The 19,244-nt window shown below is 40.3% G+C and overlaps 1 protein-coding gene across 1 annotated transcript in view; it reads left to right on the forward strand.

The window, feature by feature from the left end:
* Window positions 1-3,740: 3,740 nt before the first annotated feature.
* The window catches only part of CCDC57 (coiled-coil domain containing 57), a 32,991-nt gene continuing 17,487 nt past the window's right edge, over window positions 3,741-19,244 (forward strand). The window contains exons 1-5 of the mRNA XM_017729762.1: window positions 3,741-3,928; window positions 6,672-6,776; window positions 10,933-11,095; window positions 16,337-16,523; window positions 17,427-17,527. Of these exons, the coding sequence (XP_017585251.1) occupies window positions 3,756-3,928; window positions 6,672-6,776; window positions 10,933-11,095; window positions 16,337-16,523; window positions 17,427-17,527 (729 nt within the window). The 5' untranslated portion in view covers window positions 3,741-3,755. The remainder of the gene's footprint in view (window positions 3,929-6,671; window positions 6,777-10,932; window positions 11,096-16,336; window positions 16,524-17,426; window positions 17,528-19,244) is intronic.

The raw sequence follows: 19,244 nt of genomic DNA on the forward strand, positions 1-19,244 counted from the left end.
GATGCTGCACTGGCTGTCCGGAGGAGCAGGACCTGAGCAGTGGACTACAGCGTATGAATGGGTTTCTGCGGTTGAGGTTTGTTCTGTGCTGCCGTTTCTGTTTTCCCGGGAGCGATCACAGTTTCTTCATTGTTTCCTCCCATGAGAATTACTCTTACTAGCTTCCTTGCTTCGTTGTTTTCTTCTTGGTAATTTTGAGTGTGATATTGTGCATTCCGTAGACAACTTACAGGCTTCCCTTCTTATCCTTTACCAAGGGAGCACTCCCTGCAAATATGCTTTCATAACATACCCCTCCTTTTACATCAGGATGGAATGAGCTTTCTGCGTTAATCTCTTGTGACTCAACTGCGAGTCATACAAAGGCTGGATTATAAAACTGAGTGTGTGTTGATATTGCTATTTAGCATACATGAAACTTGTGGTGGGATTCTCAAGTGCAGTACAGAAAGTAGCACTCCTAAGGCTATCTGGGGCTGAAGAAATTCAGGAGTCGGTGCTCCACTCTTTTGTGTGCTTCTAGCACACCGTCCAGTATGTAGGGCAGTGACTGGCCCCATGTGCTTGGCACTGGTGAGGCCACACTTTAAATCCTGTGTTCGGTTTTCGGCCCCTCACGACAAGACAGACATTGAGGGGCTGGAGCATGTCCAGAGAAGGGCAGCGGAGCTAGGGAAGGGTCTGGAACACAAGTCTGATGGACAGTAGATGAGGGAGCTGGAGAGACTCAGCCTGGAGAAAAGGAGGCTCAGGGGACACCTTATCACTCTGTACAACTACCTGAAAGGAGGTTGTACCAAGGTGGGGGTCGGTCTTTTCTCCCAGGTAACAAGTGACAGAACAAGAGGAGATGGCCTCAAGTTGTGCCAGGGGAACTTTAGATTGGATATTAGGAAAAATCTCTTCTCCAAAAGGGTTGCCAAGCATTGGAATGGCATGTCCAGGGAAGTGGTGGAGTCACCATCCCTGGAGGTTAACAGTTGGACACGATGATCCTGAAAAAAGTCTTTCCCAATCTAAAAGATTCTATGATTCCTATAACCTATGTGGAGATACACAGGGTTCTAACTAGAAGAGGATAGGTAGGATACAATATTGTCTTTTGAGAACTATGGTATTGCACAGGTTTGTAGCTTCCAATATTTTAGAACCTACTTGCTGAAATCATGTAATACCAAGGCAGGAACTGAAGCTCTTTTAATGACTTAGAAGTTTTTTCTTTCCCTTGCACATTATGTTTGCACTGGCTTTTGGTTCAATTTGCTGAACTTTAGTACCCATTTGTACATGCTTAAGGATTCATTGCAGTAATGTGTGAAGATGAGCAAGGCCATGTGGTTTATTTTGAGTAGATAACATACAGAGAGTAAGACCAACATTGCTAATCTTAAAGACTAAACCAGTTTTTGGCTGTCCACCGTTATCTGAATTCAGGCCATTCACTTGCAGACTAGGTGTATTCAGGTTTCAACATCAATCCCCAAACTGACATTGTATATAGACTGTAATCTTTTTTACTCACCATCAAAGTTTATCTGTTCGGGGCACTATTAAGTCACTGGAAGTCATCAGTTACTCATTTGGGGAACTAACGCACTTAACTACGTGACTAGGGGCTGTTTGAAGGTACACTGGAGACGATGACAGCTAATTTGAAAGGAGGGGCAGGGGGGAGGAAGGATTGCAAAAGATAATGCGGTTGATAGGTTAGGCAATGCCTAATATAAAGATGTAAGGAATGTCAGCAGTGAGAATGGTGTATGGATTTAGACATTTGCCTATTATGTGTTGATTCTGATGAGTGCTCTGAAGGGCCCACTGCAGAATATAAATTATGCTGGGACTTGCGCTATAATTTTTGTGTATTCAGATGTAGAAAATCTTTTGAAGCCGGTTTTCACCATTGTATTTTAAACCAGAGGTGATTCATATAAATAAATGAACTAAATCCCTTTAATAATTGCAGTATTCTGAAATTATAATTAGCTAAATGGAACTTGCTTTATTTCAAAAGTCAGATTGTTCGTTCTGATTCTAATTTTCATTATTAGTTACTGCTGAAAATAAACCCCTTCTTTCTTTAACCACTGTGGGGCGAGGACACACGATTCTCTTCTGATGACACGAGGAAAGATCTATAAGAACTACTGATAATACTCTATCTTCTCTAAATTAGTGTACTTCAGATATCATTTGGGTGCAACATTCAAGTTTCTGGAAGGCAAAAGCTGTTTATATGATCTAGAAAAACAGAAAAGTGACAACATTACAGGAAGTTTGCCTCATGACTTCCAGACAAGCAAGTCATCTAGAGTGACTAAGGGAAAATCATGCTTTAGGCCTGCTTCATGTGTTACATCTTCCTCTGTCTCACCCAGACAGTGTAATGCGGTTTAGTTGATGGATACAGTGTTGTTGTGGTTTTAGGAGTTCTCCTGGGGTTCTTTCTGTTAAAGGAGTTTTCCCCATAGGTGTTGCTAGGGGGACAAATTGCTGGATAGTTAAGAAAAACAGAAGGCCTGGGTACAGGGCTGGGGTGCATCTGATTACTCTTTTCACTTGGGTTGGTGGGCAGTCAGTTCCCGGCGTTTGGACACAGAGAGAGGCTGCTTCTTCGGCTGCTTTTATTCCTTCTGCCAGAGAAACCCCGGGATCCCAAGCCCGCCTTCCCTGCCCCGCTGGGAGCCGGGCCTTGGCCACCCTGTCAGCACCGGGACTTTGTTCCATCCCATCCCGGGATCCCAGGCCGCCATTACCGTGTGCTCCCCGAGCTCGCTCCGGAGCGCCCCCTGCAGCCGCGGGGGAACCATCGCACCTGCCCTGCTCACCGGGAGCCGCCAGCGCCCCCTGCCGGCTGCGAGCGGAACTGCACCCGAGGGGAAAGGGCCCGACAGCCGAAAGGCTGGCACTGGGTTTGTGATTGTTTGCTGTTACTGCCAGAGTTATTGTTGTTTGTTTGACTGGTTATACACATATAGATATATAATAATAAAGAACTGTTATTCCTGTTTCCCATATCTTTGCCTAAAAGCCCCTTGATTTCAAAATTATAATAACTCGGAGGGAAGGGGGGTTGCATCTGCCATTCCAAGGGAGGCTCCTGCCTTCCTTAGCAGACACCTGTCTTTCAAACCAAGACAAGTTTTTAATAATTAAGTGCCTTGGTAGCAGAACTTATTTATCTGTGCTGCATGACCTCGTGTTGCAGTTGGCCTGAGTTTGTTTTACAAGCTTTTTAAAGGTTTTCACATGATGCAGTGGGAGTTCAGAGAGAATGGGAAGTTTGTTCACATCCGTAACAGCTGTACTTGAAAAGGGCCAAGAGTCTCCTTCCTAATCTGTGCTAAGGAGAAGTTGTTTAATATTGAAGAGCTGGATAAACAAAATGTATAGGAAGACAAGTGAATAAGAGAGTGAGATCTGAGAGCATGGGACAAGTAGTAGCTGTGTTTTGGGAGAAGGGTCTCTTACTAAATAAGACCGGGGGTGCAAAGGAGCATGCCCGTGCTCACACGATGCAGAGAAGGGGCTGCTGTGTCAGAGTACTGAGGATGGAACGGGGAGGAGGCGAGAATACGCTGCCGGGTGCCTGCAAGTGAATGCAATGCGAGGAACCGAGAAGCGCCGGCTAGTTGAGCAGGAGAGGAGACAGACGGGGGCTGGCGCTGCCTCCCTGAGCGAGGGCCGGAGACGAGGCGGCTCGCAGTCGAGAGTGGGCGGAGCGGCAGAGGCCTAACGGTGGCGCCGCGGGCCCCATGGAGACGGGCCCGCCTCTCGACACGGCCCCGCCCGCCGCGGCTCGAGAGAGAGACGGGGCCTACAACCGTGAGCGGAGGGACGTGGAGGTTCATGTCGTCAGGAGGCCAGTCGCGACTGGACTTCTCCACCAGAAGGCAGTGCGGTCGCACAGCATCCCATTGTGCCGCAGGTTGTCCTTCGGAGCTCCCCACGCGTCGCCTTGCGCATCTCGCGCCCTCTTCTCTGTCTGGGGACCCACTGTCTTTCTGCACCCTTCCTGCTAAGTGTCCTCTCTTGTGCTGTCCCTGAGTCCAAAGCATTCTCTTGTGCTGCTCTCTACTGCCTTCGTCTAACGGATTTGAACTCGACAGTCTGCCTGTCATCTGCTCTTCTGCCTCAGAACATCTGACCCTCTGGGCCCTCCATGGAATCCTTCCTTGTGGGATCTGCTTCCGGCCAGCCGTCTGTTCGGTTGGCAGTGTTTTCTTTTGCCGACACTCGATTGCCTTTTTCTCCCTCTGTGCACTTCAGATTTAGTTAATCTTTTTAACTGTGGTAGCCACCTGGTACATTTGGAGCAACTGTAGCTGGAAGTGTGATACAGAAAGAGCAGATCTTTCTTAGTGTTGCATTTCATAGACAGGGAGGCAGTACTGTCCATGAATATCCACGATAGTGACTTTTTAAAAAATCATCTACTTCTCCTTAACCAAATGAAGAAGATAGTACTTACAACTATCTGTGCATGGTAGCATGATTTGAACATTGCCAGCAAGAATCAGAATATGAAGAGAAAACATTATTTTAATTGACTTAGGGATATATGTGAAATCTTGGCCAGCAGAATTAAAAGACCATCAGATGATTGTGTCCTTTAGCAGGGTTTCTTCCTCGGTATACGTGGGAAGCGCAAGCTTGAATTTTTTTATGCTTCTCACTTCCAATGATCAGAGACTCATTTTTTGATCCTAGAGAACTAGAGTTGTCTAGTTTGTTTGTGAAGAAAAACATTATTTAAATTGTGACATCCTTTAGCATAGAGATTTTGCGTAGCATTTGCTGGTTTGAAAATCTCTCTTTCGTTTAAAGAGGTCCAAGAGCTGCTATTTGAAAGGCATGCTTGTCTAATTTGTTCTCTGCATCCCTGCTTATTCAGAAGGGATTATCTGTAATCAGTGACACAGAATAATTCTCTACAGTGAGAGAAGCTGTATTGACTCCAGAGATTTTCCCAAATCTCTGTAGAGAGCTGAGCAGAAATAACAATTTTTTTTAAAGCACCCATACTTCTTAAAAACAATGTTGGTTTTTTTCTTCTACAGAATTTATAATTAGATATGAGGCAAATAGGGAGAATAAACAACAGGAAGAAATGGATGTGAAGCAAGTAAAGGGTTTGCCTGTAAAAGCACAGGCTCTCTGTTGTTTATTTTCTTTTTAAACTAAAAGCAGACAAATCGGACACAGCAGTTAATATTGTTAATAAAAAAGAAGGCTGAACTGTGACTTGACTCATCATACATATCTTGAAGAGAAATATGTGTGCAGCTTGCAGGGTGAAGGGAATAAATGCTTGTTTCCTGAGTTCCATCTGCACATAATTCTTGTTTAATGGAAATACTGTTTTTGGAAGTAACAGTCTCTTTGGGATTATTCTCTGCTTAAAATGGTAATTGTTGTAAAGTGCTGTAAACGGTTCTGGATCAAACTACATTTATAATGTAGAGATGGCTGGCTAAATTTTAAATGACTTTTTTTAGTTACTGTGGGTGATCTGGGCAAGACACTGAATTTATCAAGGTTACTAAATGCCTGATGTTAGTGTGGTGTATATGCAAATTCATTTAAAGCCAGTTCAGGAATTTTACATGGAGCATATCCTTTGGGAATGGAAGAAGGAGTCTGAGTCTCTTAAATTTCTTTGCCAGGCTGAGCTGGATACTGATCACAGTACAGCAATCATTCTTCTGATCTGCCTTGCCCTTAAGAGTTTTGGGATGAGCAAGAGAGGTGTAAAAATGCATGTCTAGACTACACTGAGACAGCACTTCTGATAGACTTGGTTTGTATGCATAAGTGCTGGCTATAGGATTCAGATTAATTCAGGTGAAGTGTAAATTTAAAAGCAAAATCTAGCAGAATATGAAAGTGAATATGCGTTTAGTTGTTTGTGACTCTCCAGTTCTAGTTCAGAGTTTTGTCTCTGTAAGTATTACATGATCAGTCTTATCTAATCAAATGCAATGGTCATTCAGCTACATAAAAATATGGTAATATAGAGTTGAAAGTAAATAGAAGGTTGCAGAACAGCATGATAGCAATCTAGGTTTGTTTGGCTGTGTGACAGGCTGCAGCAAACCTGTTAAGTCTTGCAGGGATTAATACAGAGCTTAAAAGGTTCAGTGTACCATTAGTGAACTTAACTGGTCTTGGTACCAGTATCAGCTCCTCAGATTTGTTTGAAATCCTGACGTTACTGGTATTCTTCCACTGGATCTCAGAGAAACTTTTTTGTTGATAGCAATTAAAAGTACTGGGAGAGGAGTGGAAAAGATACAGAGCAGCTTCTATTTTTTAAATGTATCTAAAAGATCAGATATCTGCTAGTCAGCCGTTGTTTTGCAATTTTTTCTTATGTAACAGACATTTTTGAGTGGAGGAGGAACTCATACTTCAGTGGAGGTCTTGCACTACTTTTTAGCAGATCCTCTATATTCTGTATGCAACTAACCTTTTGAAGGATTGTTTTGGGAAATAACATATACTGTTATAATTGGTTTCCACTAAATTATGAGAAAAAGATGTTATGTTGACGGTTTCTTTAGGAAATTATAACATCTTCTCTTAATACTTATGTGTTATCATTCAAAAACTTTCATGTGTGGATCCCTCATGCTTTTTAATGTAAATTTATTTTTGATTTTTGTTTATAGCTCTAGGAATAGCCACATAGATCATCTGCATGAGGATTGTGTGAACCTGAAACTTCACATGGAGCAAAAGATTCAAGAACTGGAAGACACTGATGTCAGAAACTGGTATAAGAATGTTGGACAAGTGATGTTGTGTTGCTGCAGTCCCATCTAGCAATCATTTTTTCAATTTTATCTTTTTTAATTAGCATGTTGTGGTTTAACATTGCTGTAGTTGTATAAGTTTGGGTTTTTTTTGTGGTTTTTTTTTTTGCTTATTGTTTTGGTCCTCTAAAAATGGATTACATTTGTAATTACAGTTTAGAAAATTATGCCGTGCTTGTGTAGTAGCTGTTGCTATGCTTGTTTGACAGCTGCCCCTTGTAAGGAACTGCTAAGAATATGCTTAGTAATGTGAGATTGTGTAAGATTATTTTTTGTCATAAGCACACTGCTAAATTCGTTAACCTTGAAACTACAGGAAAGGTCAGCATCTAGAAAGCAGAGGTAGCCTTAGGCAAGATGGATAAATGTACACTGTTTATCATACTCCTAATTACAAGGCGCTTTTTTTCCCCTTCTCCTTCTTATATTCCTATCATTTCACCATAAAAGGATCATCTTACTAACAGTGAAATTTGGTCTTCAACTGTGATACCCTAGGGAGGCATTATACCACCTCTTTCTATATAACAAACTTTAAAGAATAGTGAAACTTTCCTTCTTTGTTTGTGTATAAAAATGTATTTGATATTGGAATTACTTTTACTAATTTACGTATGAATGTGTTTAGTCCTTAGAACACTTAATTTTTGGCCTGTTGACCGAACCAATATGTAATATTAATGGAAGGGATATTGTTAGGCAGTTGCATCTTCTACCCAACACCTGCCAATCCAGGTCTCGCTGCCCTCAATATAGTAGTCCTGCTAAAATAACGAATCTTCATCCAGGACTCTCTTTCCCGTGGGCTTCCCAAAGACAGTTTATGAACCTACCTGAAGAAGCATGAGAACCTGAACGATATTTGGTAACTGGCTTGGTTTGGAAGTTACGGTGTATTGTGTGGTGAACTGTAACGATAAAGCTGATTAGCTGCTGTCCACAAGCATAAGGCTGCTCATCTAATACTCATGATTTCATACTGGAGAAGAAAAAAGTTATCTCCATTGTTTATGCTTACAACTAAAGAAGCACATCTTCCATGCTTGCCACTGGATCTCCTGCAGTTATTCCCCCTAAACTAACATGATTTTGTATCAATGAGGCAAAATCCCTTGTGATCTCATTCTCTTGTTTTCAGTTGTGATTTATCAATTTAATTCATCAAAGTAGTTTCTCTCAAACACTTTAAAAAATACTTTATCATTTAGCCACTGGATGGCAGCTCACTGCAACCATTTTGTTTCCTGGAAAATCCGTGGCTTCTTTATGAAGAGCTTCTCATACACTTACAAAACATAGATGAAGCAACAATTTGACACTTCTTCAGTGGTATCTTTACTGGTGTCTTTAATTTCCATGTTTTGGAATAACTTGCAATGTTACTTTGGAAGAATTTCACAGTAGAATGTCCATTCTGTAGTACTGTTCATACTTGGGATTGAACTGTAAAGTCTTCTAACAACAGATTCTTGTTTTCCCAAGTATGACAAACAATATGACTGTTTTTATTCCTTTCCTTTAAATTCAAATTCAATGGCTATAAGGGGAGCAAGGTGGGGAGGAAGGGAAGAAGTCTTTCCCACAGTATCCTTTCTCCCAGCAGCCCTCTTGTCACTTCATCTTCAGAGTGGAAAACGTGGTAGTATTTTTCTAGCAACTTTTCAGTAAGGCTCTAGTTTCTTAACTCTTTAGTAGTTCTGCAAGTATACACTTTAAAGGCCTCTTGACTGCAGCCAAAACTCTCGCTTCTAATAGTACTGAATTGTTTTGCTTAACTTAAACAAAAAGCTTAGACTAGTGAATAGATGTCTCTATGATGTACCTTTAAAATTTTTTCAAGTGATTTCTTACTGCCTACTTCTTATGCTGTTTCTATGGCCATTCTGCAAAACCAGAGGGAAACAGTTAAATTTTTATCACCACTAGATCCATATCTGTTATATAAGTTGCGTGCAACTTACAGTAGATTGTACCTAATAATCAATATCCCTTTATTCATGTGCTTAGAATCTACATTTAACTTCTGTTAAGATTTTTTATTTTATATTCAAAAAAGTTTTAAAAAATAAATAAATAAAAAATATCCATAACTTTTAGCACTGGGGAGATATAACACCTTTCTGCTCCTCTAGAAATTAAAATAAAGTTCAGTTATTTCTGCAATGCATAGTCTTTGACATATTACAGGTGCTCAGATGGCTGCAAAGGAATTGAACTTTCATGTCTGTAAGATGGTGGGGGGTTTTGTAAAACAAGGGGTTTTTTCTCTCCTCTCTTCCCAGTGGTTATGAAATCTTATCTTTTTTTGCAAAGGATACTGTCTGGCTGATGTGTTTCCTTAAATTCCCCTTTGCTGTACAAGTCATCTTAGGGGACCTACCACAGACCAAATGATAGGTTTCATTCAGCACATTCTGATTCTTATTAGAATGGAGAAAGATTATACAATTGTTAAACTCCTCGTACAGTGTTTGAAAGGTCTGAGACAATCCAGTGTTTCCATCAGTACCATTGTTCTAGTGTTACCCATCTGTTACTCCCTTTGTAGGAAGTGCTTCCTGAATTTGATGCGGAAATTAAAAAGAGAGAATGTGAGTTTCACAAGCAGACAGTTGAAAAGGGTTACTTAGTTCTGTCCCATGAAGTTAAGGTAACTTATTTTAAGCTGTTACCCTTTACTCACAGAATGAATGAGTGTATTATAATCTAAAGTGATTCCTGTGTGAAACACATGAAAAGATGACTGTTGTTTTTGCTGTTTTCTTCCACCTATGTGTTGCACTGTTTCCAGGATAGCAGGAAGCATGGGTATTTGTGGTATGCATTCATAGTGTTCATAGTAACTGGTTTTTCTCCTATGCAACCAAGAACTGTATATGGGTATTTGAAAGACGTCTGTCATCCTTCCAGGGCTAGTAATGAGAAATTCACTCTTCAAAAATCTCTATTCTCTGTATGTGCAGTCTTCACTAATCATCATCCAGCATTACTTGGATTCTTCTCTGATGCCCATGTCCACTTGCTTCAGTGCTGTTGTAATTGATACCTTAATAATTTGACAAACCATATTATATAGGTAGAGGCGAAAAAACCCCTCACATTTAACCAACTCAATACCATTGAGAAACACAGGCAAACTTTCAGGAAGAGGGCTTGTATGCCTAGAAGTTTGCCATCTTTTTCTAGCTGTGTTGGTTTTTGTGTAATAAAATAAATTATTTCTGCCTATAAACTTTACCTTTAGGGTAGCAAAAGGTTACCTGGCCATTAGAGGTATCCATGGATTCCTGCATCTTGAATATTGCACGATTGGAGTTTAGTTTCTGGTTTGGTTTACTTGTCTTGGGCGTTCTTTAAAGGACACTGCTGTAGTAATGGATCTAAAACCACTTTGTCCTATTGCAGTCTTGACTATAAAGAATGCATGACCAACTGCTGTTCACTCAGCAAGAGCAAAAGAAACACAACTGCATGTATACTTATTAAATGTAAATTTGCACATGTTGCTTACTCTGTATCATGCAGTTTAAACTCTGATGGCACTTCAGAAGAAACCTTTGATCTTTGCAGTTTTCTGACCTGAGTTCTTGATTAGAGAACTAATACTGTTTCAGTTTCTAATACTTGCGCCCTCTATCTCTTCTCTTTCTACACTGTGTTTTCAAGGTATGTAAATGCAGCAGCCTTTTAGCCTAGAAATGTTGCCCCGACAATGCAGGAATTTTAATTCCTAGCTCTTCTGTATCTCATTTCTGATATCAGCAAAACGGAAACATGCTTTGGATGGAAGTACTGAGAGCAGTATTGGTATTGAAGGCAGTTTATGCCACTTGAGTTGTGGTGACCTCCAAAGCTGATTCTAAATACACATATAGATAGACCCTCAGAGACTACTGAGCTCTAAGCAGTTAAAATGCTTTTGTTCTGTAAAATGCTGAGAGTAGAATAGAATAAAATAAAATAGATAATTTGTAAAATAGAACAAGGAAAGAAGATGAGGACAATAAACAAAGCTGGATTAAACAAAACAAAACCAGACCCAAACAACAAAAATATCCACAAAACCTCCTTAGTATTTATTCTGCTGAAATCAACAGCTTTTCTCTGTGTATCATAGGTATGAAGAACAACCGTCTCTGGCAGCTGAGCGAGAATGGATTCCTAAACAGAGTAAAATGCAAACAGAACTGAACTGGCAGCAGCTCTGTGAGAAAGCTGAATGTAATTCGTATCAGAAATTAGAGGATCTAACACACAGACTATCTTCATCAAGAGAGGAGGTAAGAATTTCAAATTAACACTGTTTAAGAAATCATCTATTGCATAGAAGCTATGGAGTCTTTCCACCATGGTGTTTCTCAGGGAAGTATGTCTTTAGCCTTCTTTCAAATACCTGTAAAACAGTAATTCTGAATTATGCACAGCAGTTCATCCCATGTATTTGATCAGAGGCCAGATTAATTTCCATGAACACTCTCTAATAGTGGCCTTTTTTCCCTTTCCACATAATCAAGTCGTCTTGAGATATGCTTTTCCTTTGCCATTGTAGCAAAAGATCTCTCTTAGAGCAGCCCCAGGACAGAAAGAATTTCAGATCAGAGTACCACTTAAATTCTATCAAGGGAACAATATTAGTCCTGGAGAACTCTTGGGTATTTTTGTATGGAAAAAAACCCCTATTTTGTGTAGTGTACAAACTTCTGCTTCTGAAAAATTAAATACATGTTTATTGTTTTGAGACTATTGCACAATGTTCTAACAATTCTCAATGCCCGGTTGCCCTGTGAACTCACAGGTACAGAGGAAACACTTGTTTCTGAAGTTCAGAATGCTGGCATTTACTCTAGTGTTCTATTTTATCATTGTCTTTCCAAAGTGATTCATAGGCATCAATAACTGTAGCATGTGAACACATGTGAGAGATAAATCAGCATGTTCCATTTCACATAAAGAAGGTAAGACAAAGAAGCTAAATTATTCATCTGTTAAGGCAGTTTTTGACAGAGCCAAAAGGGATGTGCTTAAGTCCCTGTGCTATGATTTAAAGTATCTTTGATTTCCTTCTTTTTCTTTTTACTTCCCTTTTCGTTTTCCTTTCCCTTCCTTACCTTTCCTTTTCTTTTCTCCATCCCTTTGTCCTTGAGCTACTGACATCCTTTGCCGCCCCTCCTTTCCCTCCATCCTAGATTGAAGCTGATCTACAGAAAACAGACTACAGGTTGCATGAAGTGAAGACTGTTCTTTCTGCTTTGACTGTTGAGAGAGAACAGACAATACAAGCATGGTTTAATCACAGTATTTCACCTGAAGGGGAGAAACAGGTTAGACAACACTTAATAGTAGACACAGATTAATTCATTCTAAGATAACAGCCTTATGGGCCTCGTTCCCACTGGACTTACTGTAAGCAGTTCATCTGTTTCATATGTTTCATTCAAAATACAGACATATCTAGCCTGGAATACACATGGATTAGGTGTCATGGTCTTAATTATGGCTCTCATTCATTACTCACTGGCAAAAGGAGCAAGCTGGATATAGACAGTTGCTCCAAAATGTGACAACGTACTGTACCATCATGGCAATCAAATGGGAAGAATTAATGTCAGGAGCTTCATTCCTGAGGTTCTATGTCAGTTGCAGTTCAAGGTAGATTTTAAAGTTGTAAAGTTAAAATTTCAAGGCAACGTTTCAAAATACTAATATGCCAGCTTTTTAAAATAATGTCTTGTATTTTAGTATCACTAACTAGTTTTCCTTTCATTGCTACCTATTAAAATGCATATATTTTAAAAAGCCATTCAAAATTGCAAACATAATGCTGGTTTGAAGTCATGCTGAAGGATAACAAATTAGGAGTAGAAAACTTTTTGGTGAAAGACTGAAAGAGTATGCTGCAGTGCACTCGGCAGCTACAGGTGCTCACCAGTGACCAGTTCAGAGCATGTTACCAAAGCTTGCTAAGAAAAAGCAGTGCTAAGCAAGCCTAGTAGTTCCTGAATGCAGAAAGTGTTGTATTCAGAAAGATGCTTCCTGAAGACAATTTTTATTATAGATAAAAGTAGAGTGCTAGCAAAAACTTGCTATGGAGCAAGTAGTTTTTCCCATTTCATTTCAAACTGGACTGATCTGCTAATTGGTCGTTGAGATACCAAGAGAATCAGGGCAGGGATTCTTCTTTATATTCTTTATATTCTTCTTTCTATTCACTGTTCTGTTCAACTGTGGTTGGCAAGACTGTCTTCATTGTCACTCTTTTCTTTCTGTTTTTAAAAAACTCCAGCTTTTTCACTTTCGGCATGTAGGATAAGCAGTACCCATCTCAGCAAAACCTTTTCGCTCTTTTTTCCTTTTTATGGGAAGGGCCAGTGTTTAAAAAACTAAATAACAAAATTTAAAAGTCTATTATTCTAGTCTAGAACCTTTTCCGTAAAAAATGAAGTGTAAACAAACAGAAGAAGAAAAGTGACTAAGACGTTTTTGTCAATGAGTCCTCATACGGAAGGAATAGTATGCTGGCTAGCCTCTGGTCCAGATGACCGACGCGAGAAAGATTAAAATTTAAATATACCCTAGTATAGTATCTTCAGTATACAGGTCCTTTCTTCAAATTGGTCTGAGACCCCAGGAGCGTGCTAGAAATGTTGCAGTAGACATCCTTGGCCTTACAATAAGCAACTGAGATGTGAAACACACCAGCCTGGAAAATCTTGCTTATAACTTATATTTTAGTATTTAGGTCATGTTTGTTGGACTAGAGCATGCTAATAATATCATACAAGTGCACAGAAAAGGAAAGAGAGGTTCAAGTAATTCTGATTTATTAGGGTTTTTAGGGTTTTCTCTCTAGACCCATTTCCACTTACAAAAATCTGGAACAGTTGCATTTCTGGTTTAAACTGTGATGGTTCATGTGTTATGTTGCAGGTTGAGATGTAGTCCTGGGTCCCAAAATTCATGGGTGTTGCATTGCTACCTACTAGTGCCTCTCCCTGACTCTCCTTAACAGCCTCGGAGAGATTGCAAAAGCAGAATAGTGATTATTCTCATCTTCTGTGTAGCCTGTACTGTTAGGGCAGGAGAAAGAAACTGCAGGGCAGCTGTTGTCTTTATGCCGTGGAAATTTAATTTGAAGGGCATTGGCATTCCAGATGACGCTCTCAGATCACACTTGCAGAACAAACGTACGACTGGGAAAATAAGGGGGCTGAAGGAAGTGGGGAATGATGGAGAAGATGGAAACGGAGTAGTGTTTGAGGCTGTGCAAGGCATAAATGTTGAGACTGCATTATTTTGCTGAAGTGTCTTAAGCACCTCATGGATTGGCATGCCCTCTGAAAAGGCAGAACTGCTGCTTTGCAACAATTTAAGCTTAGGGTTAAACATCAAGAAACATTTTAGCAACATTTAGATACAAATACTCGAAAGACATTTCACGATCTTTTCCATGTGAAAAACATCATATTTGGACAGCTTGTGAATTAGGATTTGTTTAGTGACTGTAGGAGTGTATATTCTCCTATTGCATGGCTTTCTAATATTCCTGTATCAAATAGTATCTGCATTTCTTAAATGGATGATGACACATGTTTCTGTCAGTGAAAGAAGATTTTTACAGGGGTAGAATCTAAATTCTACATTCTCTGTTTTGATGAAACCACAGTTATAATACATTACCATTGGTCAAACAAAACATTTAAAAATCTTTGCAGACATACTTTGAATGAAGAAACAGCAAAAGTAAATAATATCGGGGCCCTAATATCCCCGTCTTTATATCCCATTGGTCCTACTAGGTATTTTTTCCTGAAGATTGTGCTGGAATTTCAAGTGACCAGGAAACGTGTTTTCAAATCAATGTCCGTGTTTTCTAGATAATGTCCATTGCCCAGGTTATCTGGGTGTAGTCCATACACTCCTTCCCATTTTTTGGTTTAGCGGAGGACATCCAGCTTCTTTGTGTTTGTTGGGGCTTAGGGTTTTTTTGTTTGTTTGTTTGGGGTTTGTTTTGGTTTGGTTTTTTGTTTGTTTTGGTTTTGGGGTTTTTTGTTTGTTTTGTTTGGGGGGGGTGGGTTTTTTTCCCCTTTATTTATTTATTTGTTTGTTTGTTTCCCACACCCCACACACTCCCCCCCCCACACACAGCCCCCCGGGAATTTTCTTCCCATTTGTTGTCAGGGAGATGGTGAATGGATAGCGATCCAGCGACAAGAGACGTGGCCTTGGCATACGGTCGTAGTGGTTCTGGGGGAGCGGGGTGGGCGGGGGAGCAGAGTTATTTTGGCAGTTTCTTAGCTGGGGGTGGGCAGTCTTTGCCCGGTTGGGAGCAGAGACGGTCGTGTGGCTTTTCTTCGCTTTGGACCTCTCCCGCGCAGCGGTTTTTCAACACTGCCGTGGAGATCTGCCTGCCGCCGGCTTGTGTGTCCGTTGCTTGCAAGAGAGAAAGGGAGTCCCGGCTCCTCCATTGACTGGGATTTCGCCGTCTGCCAGCGCCGAGGGAGACCAGCACAGTCCACGTGGGTGCCTGGGGAAGTCATTCCCTCCGCCCCTCTCCGGAACCACCGCATAGAGGACCGCCTGAAGCCGGAGCAGCACGGCCGTCGGACCTCTTTGTACGGTAGTGCGACATCGTGGTAAAGCCCTGCCTCCCTTCCCAGGGTGTACCGGCTGCCGTTAGCCGTTTCGAAGACCGATCACTGATCGCGTGGGTGCCTAGGGGAGTCAATCCTTCTTCCCTCTCTCTCATTTGAGCTGCCACCATCACCAGGGAGGTCCTGACCTTGCACTTGAAGGCCCGGGGGAGTCACTGCATCCTCTCCGCCTCGACACGAGCCAACAGCGCCCCCTGTCGGTTATCGTCGTAACTACACCAAAGGGGAAATTGCTTGATGGGCGGGAAAAGGCTGTTACTGGGTTATCTTTTAGTCGTTGCTGTTGTTTTGTCTTGTTATATAGATATATAGTCTACTAAAGAACTGTTATTCCTTTTTTCCATATCTGTGCCTGGAAGCCCCATAATTTCGAAGTCGTAATAATTTGGAGGGAGGGGGTGATCTTTCCATTCCAGGGAGATTCCCATCTTCCTTGGCAAATATCTGTCTTTTAAACCAGGACAATGTTATTGTCAACAGATGATCTCCGATGACGCTTTCAAGAATTTGACAGGTCAGAAAGGAGACTGCTATTACTGCTATTGGGCCCGCAGGTTCCTTAAGGAGAGGGGTTACCTACGCATGGAAGAGAGATAAACGACACCTGCAGAACAACAGTTATAAAACACAGCCAGCTCTGGCACCGTGGTCCTCCCCATCTGTGCCTCCTCCTATAATGTTCTCAGTACAGCACTTTTTTCCCTGGAAAATCCTCAATAAACAAATATATTTCTTCTCCGTCTATAGTACTTTTCTCCCACGTATGTTCATGGGTTGAAAGTATGAGGATCTGTATGTGTGGTGGTGTGGAGAGAATATGTGTCGCTTATTAATGAAGGGTTCTTTTTGTCTTCTACTTTTATTTTCCAGATATTTCAGTATGATGATAAAAGTTCTCTGTACAAAGATATTCCTGCCTTGGAAATAAAAAAGCTGCAGGAACAGAATGCCAGTCTTCGGAATGCTATTACACAAATGAGGAAAGAAATGGAGAGTCTTGATGAGCAGATGTTGTCCTCTCTTCCTCTAACAGAAAACAGACAGCTTGCAGAACAAGGTGACAACTCTTGATGAAGAACTTTAAATTCAGTTAAGGAAGTTTAGCAGTCACAGCCACAACCTATAAGGGCTACCCAATCCATGAGTGTGTAAAAATCATTACTGTGGGGTTCTTAAGATTGCACAGTACACAAGCACACAGTAGTCTGAGATTCTGTATTACAAATTACTACAAAACAATTATTAGTAGAAACAAATACACACACACATTATAAGTCACTACAAAATTACCACTAGAAAAGCAACTGTGTATATATTTTGCAAGAGTGAAGCAAATATATGTATATTACAAGTTATGACAGAATTCTTGATAGTGAAGCCGGTATGTAGAATCACAGAATGGTTTGGATTGGAACGGATCTCCTAGTCCAAACCCCCCTGCCATGGGAGTTTACAGTGTATCTGTTCACAGAATATGCACTGAAGTGGTATACAAAAGGAGGTTCAGGGGGAACTTACCACTACCTACAACTACCTGAAAGGAAGTTGTGAGGTGGGGATCAGTCTCTCTTTCCTACTAATAAGCAATAGGACAACAGAAATGACCTCAAGTTATGCCAGTGGAGGTTTGGATTGGATATTAGGAAAAATTTCTTTTTGGGAAGGCTTATTCAAGCACAGGCTGCCCAGGGAGATGGTTGAGTCATCATCCCTGGAGGTGCTTAAAAGGCATGTACGCCTGGGCATTTGAAGACATGTTTTAGTGGTGGACTCGGCAGTGTTAGCTTACTGGTTTCACTTGATGATATTAAAGGTCTTTTCCAACCTAAATAATTCTGTGGCCCTATGATTCTGTAACTAGATATTTATATGCATGAGACAGTGTTCTGAAGGAGCTCTTGCTATGAAAACCGAAACTCTCTATGAATACATATACATTCATATTATACTCTTCTTTTAGGTTCATTGAGCACAAACAAAGTTTCAGCTGGAGCCATGCTGAGCAACGTCAAAGTCAGCTCAACTAAGTTGGATTGTATGGTAAACCCGGACACAGAAAAGGTGTGATGAGGTTTAAACTACCTAAAAGTATATGTATGCGTGTGTGTAATTAAATACATAGTGTATTACTTTTGTGTGAATAAATATTATAAACTGAACTAATATGTGCTTATGTGATTGGTTAGATGAGAGCCAGCAAAGATTTTTTCAGCTGAACTTACGCTTATTCTTTCAAGGCAATAAATTTTGACTAGTCATCCCTTGGCACAAGTAATTTCTGATCTTGCAAGCCAGTTTTGATGGGTTTTTTTCCCACTTGCAAATGCTTAAGCTACTGTGTGTCACCTCTCAATTTCCATTGTAAATCCACATTTTAGCCTTTTTTTTAAAATACCAAGTGCAACGTGGTATGACCAGGAGAAAGTACTCCAGTGCTGTCTTGGAGTGCTCACTACTAAGGAAAAACCCACTGGGTGTGGGAGCATATTTTGCTCTGTTCAAGGGCTTACAAACATCATTCCCACTGTGTTATTTTAAAGGGTAAGAACAATATGAGCATTCAAGTGGCAATGGCATCTCTTGGGAAAAATAATAACGGAATTGAAAACTGGGACAAATATCTAGTACTATGTAAGGAGTAAGTCACTGTATGTTCTCCTCTTCCTGTCTCCCAGCAACTTCGTGGTGTAGTAAACAGAGTCTGAAGTAAGATAGTTTAAAAAACAATTTTAAAAAATCAGGGTTTTCCAATTGTCAAGTCGTCTGTAAGATCTACTGGTATCATCTACCAGTATATTATCATGCTTTAATCTTACTGTTAGGACTCACCAGTAACAATCTAAGTTCAAGAAAATTGAAATAATAGCTAAGTAATAAATAAGCATGAAAGGTCCTGATTGAAAAGCTAAGAGCTTTAAAAGCTGAAACAATATCAATGTTTAAATAAAACTTAGGACTCTTATGAACCTTGTGTGGAAACATGCATAACCAACCATGCACAGATCATGTTTAATCGCAGTTTTATCTCTTTGCTAAATATAGAAGGGAATTGTTTGTTCATGCTGTCAAATTATGTTTAGAAAGTTGTGTGCCAGTACAGACAGGGCAGATTTATTTTTTCTCTTTGGCCACTTCCAGAATTAGGTGAAAATTACATTTTATACCAATTCGTTTTTGTTGTTGCTGCAGAAAATGTTTTACAAACTACTGTCCAAGGTGCATTCTGATTTTCTTTGCATTTCTGTATGTGAGGATAGAGCCTTAAAAAAAAAAATTGAGAGTGACTTTGCCTTGGAGACTGTAAGATATGAACTTTCTCTGTTCCAGAGGTTAATCTTTTGCTTCATGATGCTGAATTATAATTGAATGCTCATGGCTGGATATGAGAACAGGAACAATTTCAGGCAGTGATTTGCACCTTCATTGTGAAGTGCTGAATTACTTATGCTTTATATGTATAGACACGTAGCAAATAGGGGATATGCAGGCCAAAACTTCAAGGGAATAAAATGCTGGAATTGTAGTTGATGCTGTCTTCACTGAAGTTGAAGTATTGTTTCCTGCCTATTTCTGCTGTCTGCTTTATATTTTCTTTCTCAGTACATAACAAGACTTCTTAGACATAGACTGAGCTGGAAGCAGCCCTGAAAATATCTTAAAAACAATGGGCAAAACTTCATTTTAATTTCTTACTGGATTTCACAAGTGCTTATCTTTAGCACTTTTCTGCACTTTTTCTGTGCTTCTTACATTTATTAATTGCATGCTAAGGATGTAG

Source organism: Corvus brachyrhynchos, unplaced genomic scaffold (assembly GCF_000691975.1).
Source record: "Corvus brachyrhynchos isolate BGI_N302 unplaced genomic scaffold, ASM69197v1 scaffold340, whole genome shotgun sequence".
In the NCBI taxonomy this organism is placed as follows: domain Eukaryota; kingdom Metazoa; phylum Chordata; class Aves; order Passeriformes; family Corvidae; genus Corvus; species Corvus brachyrhynchos.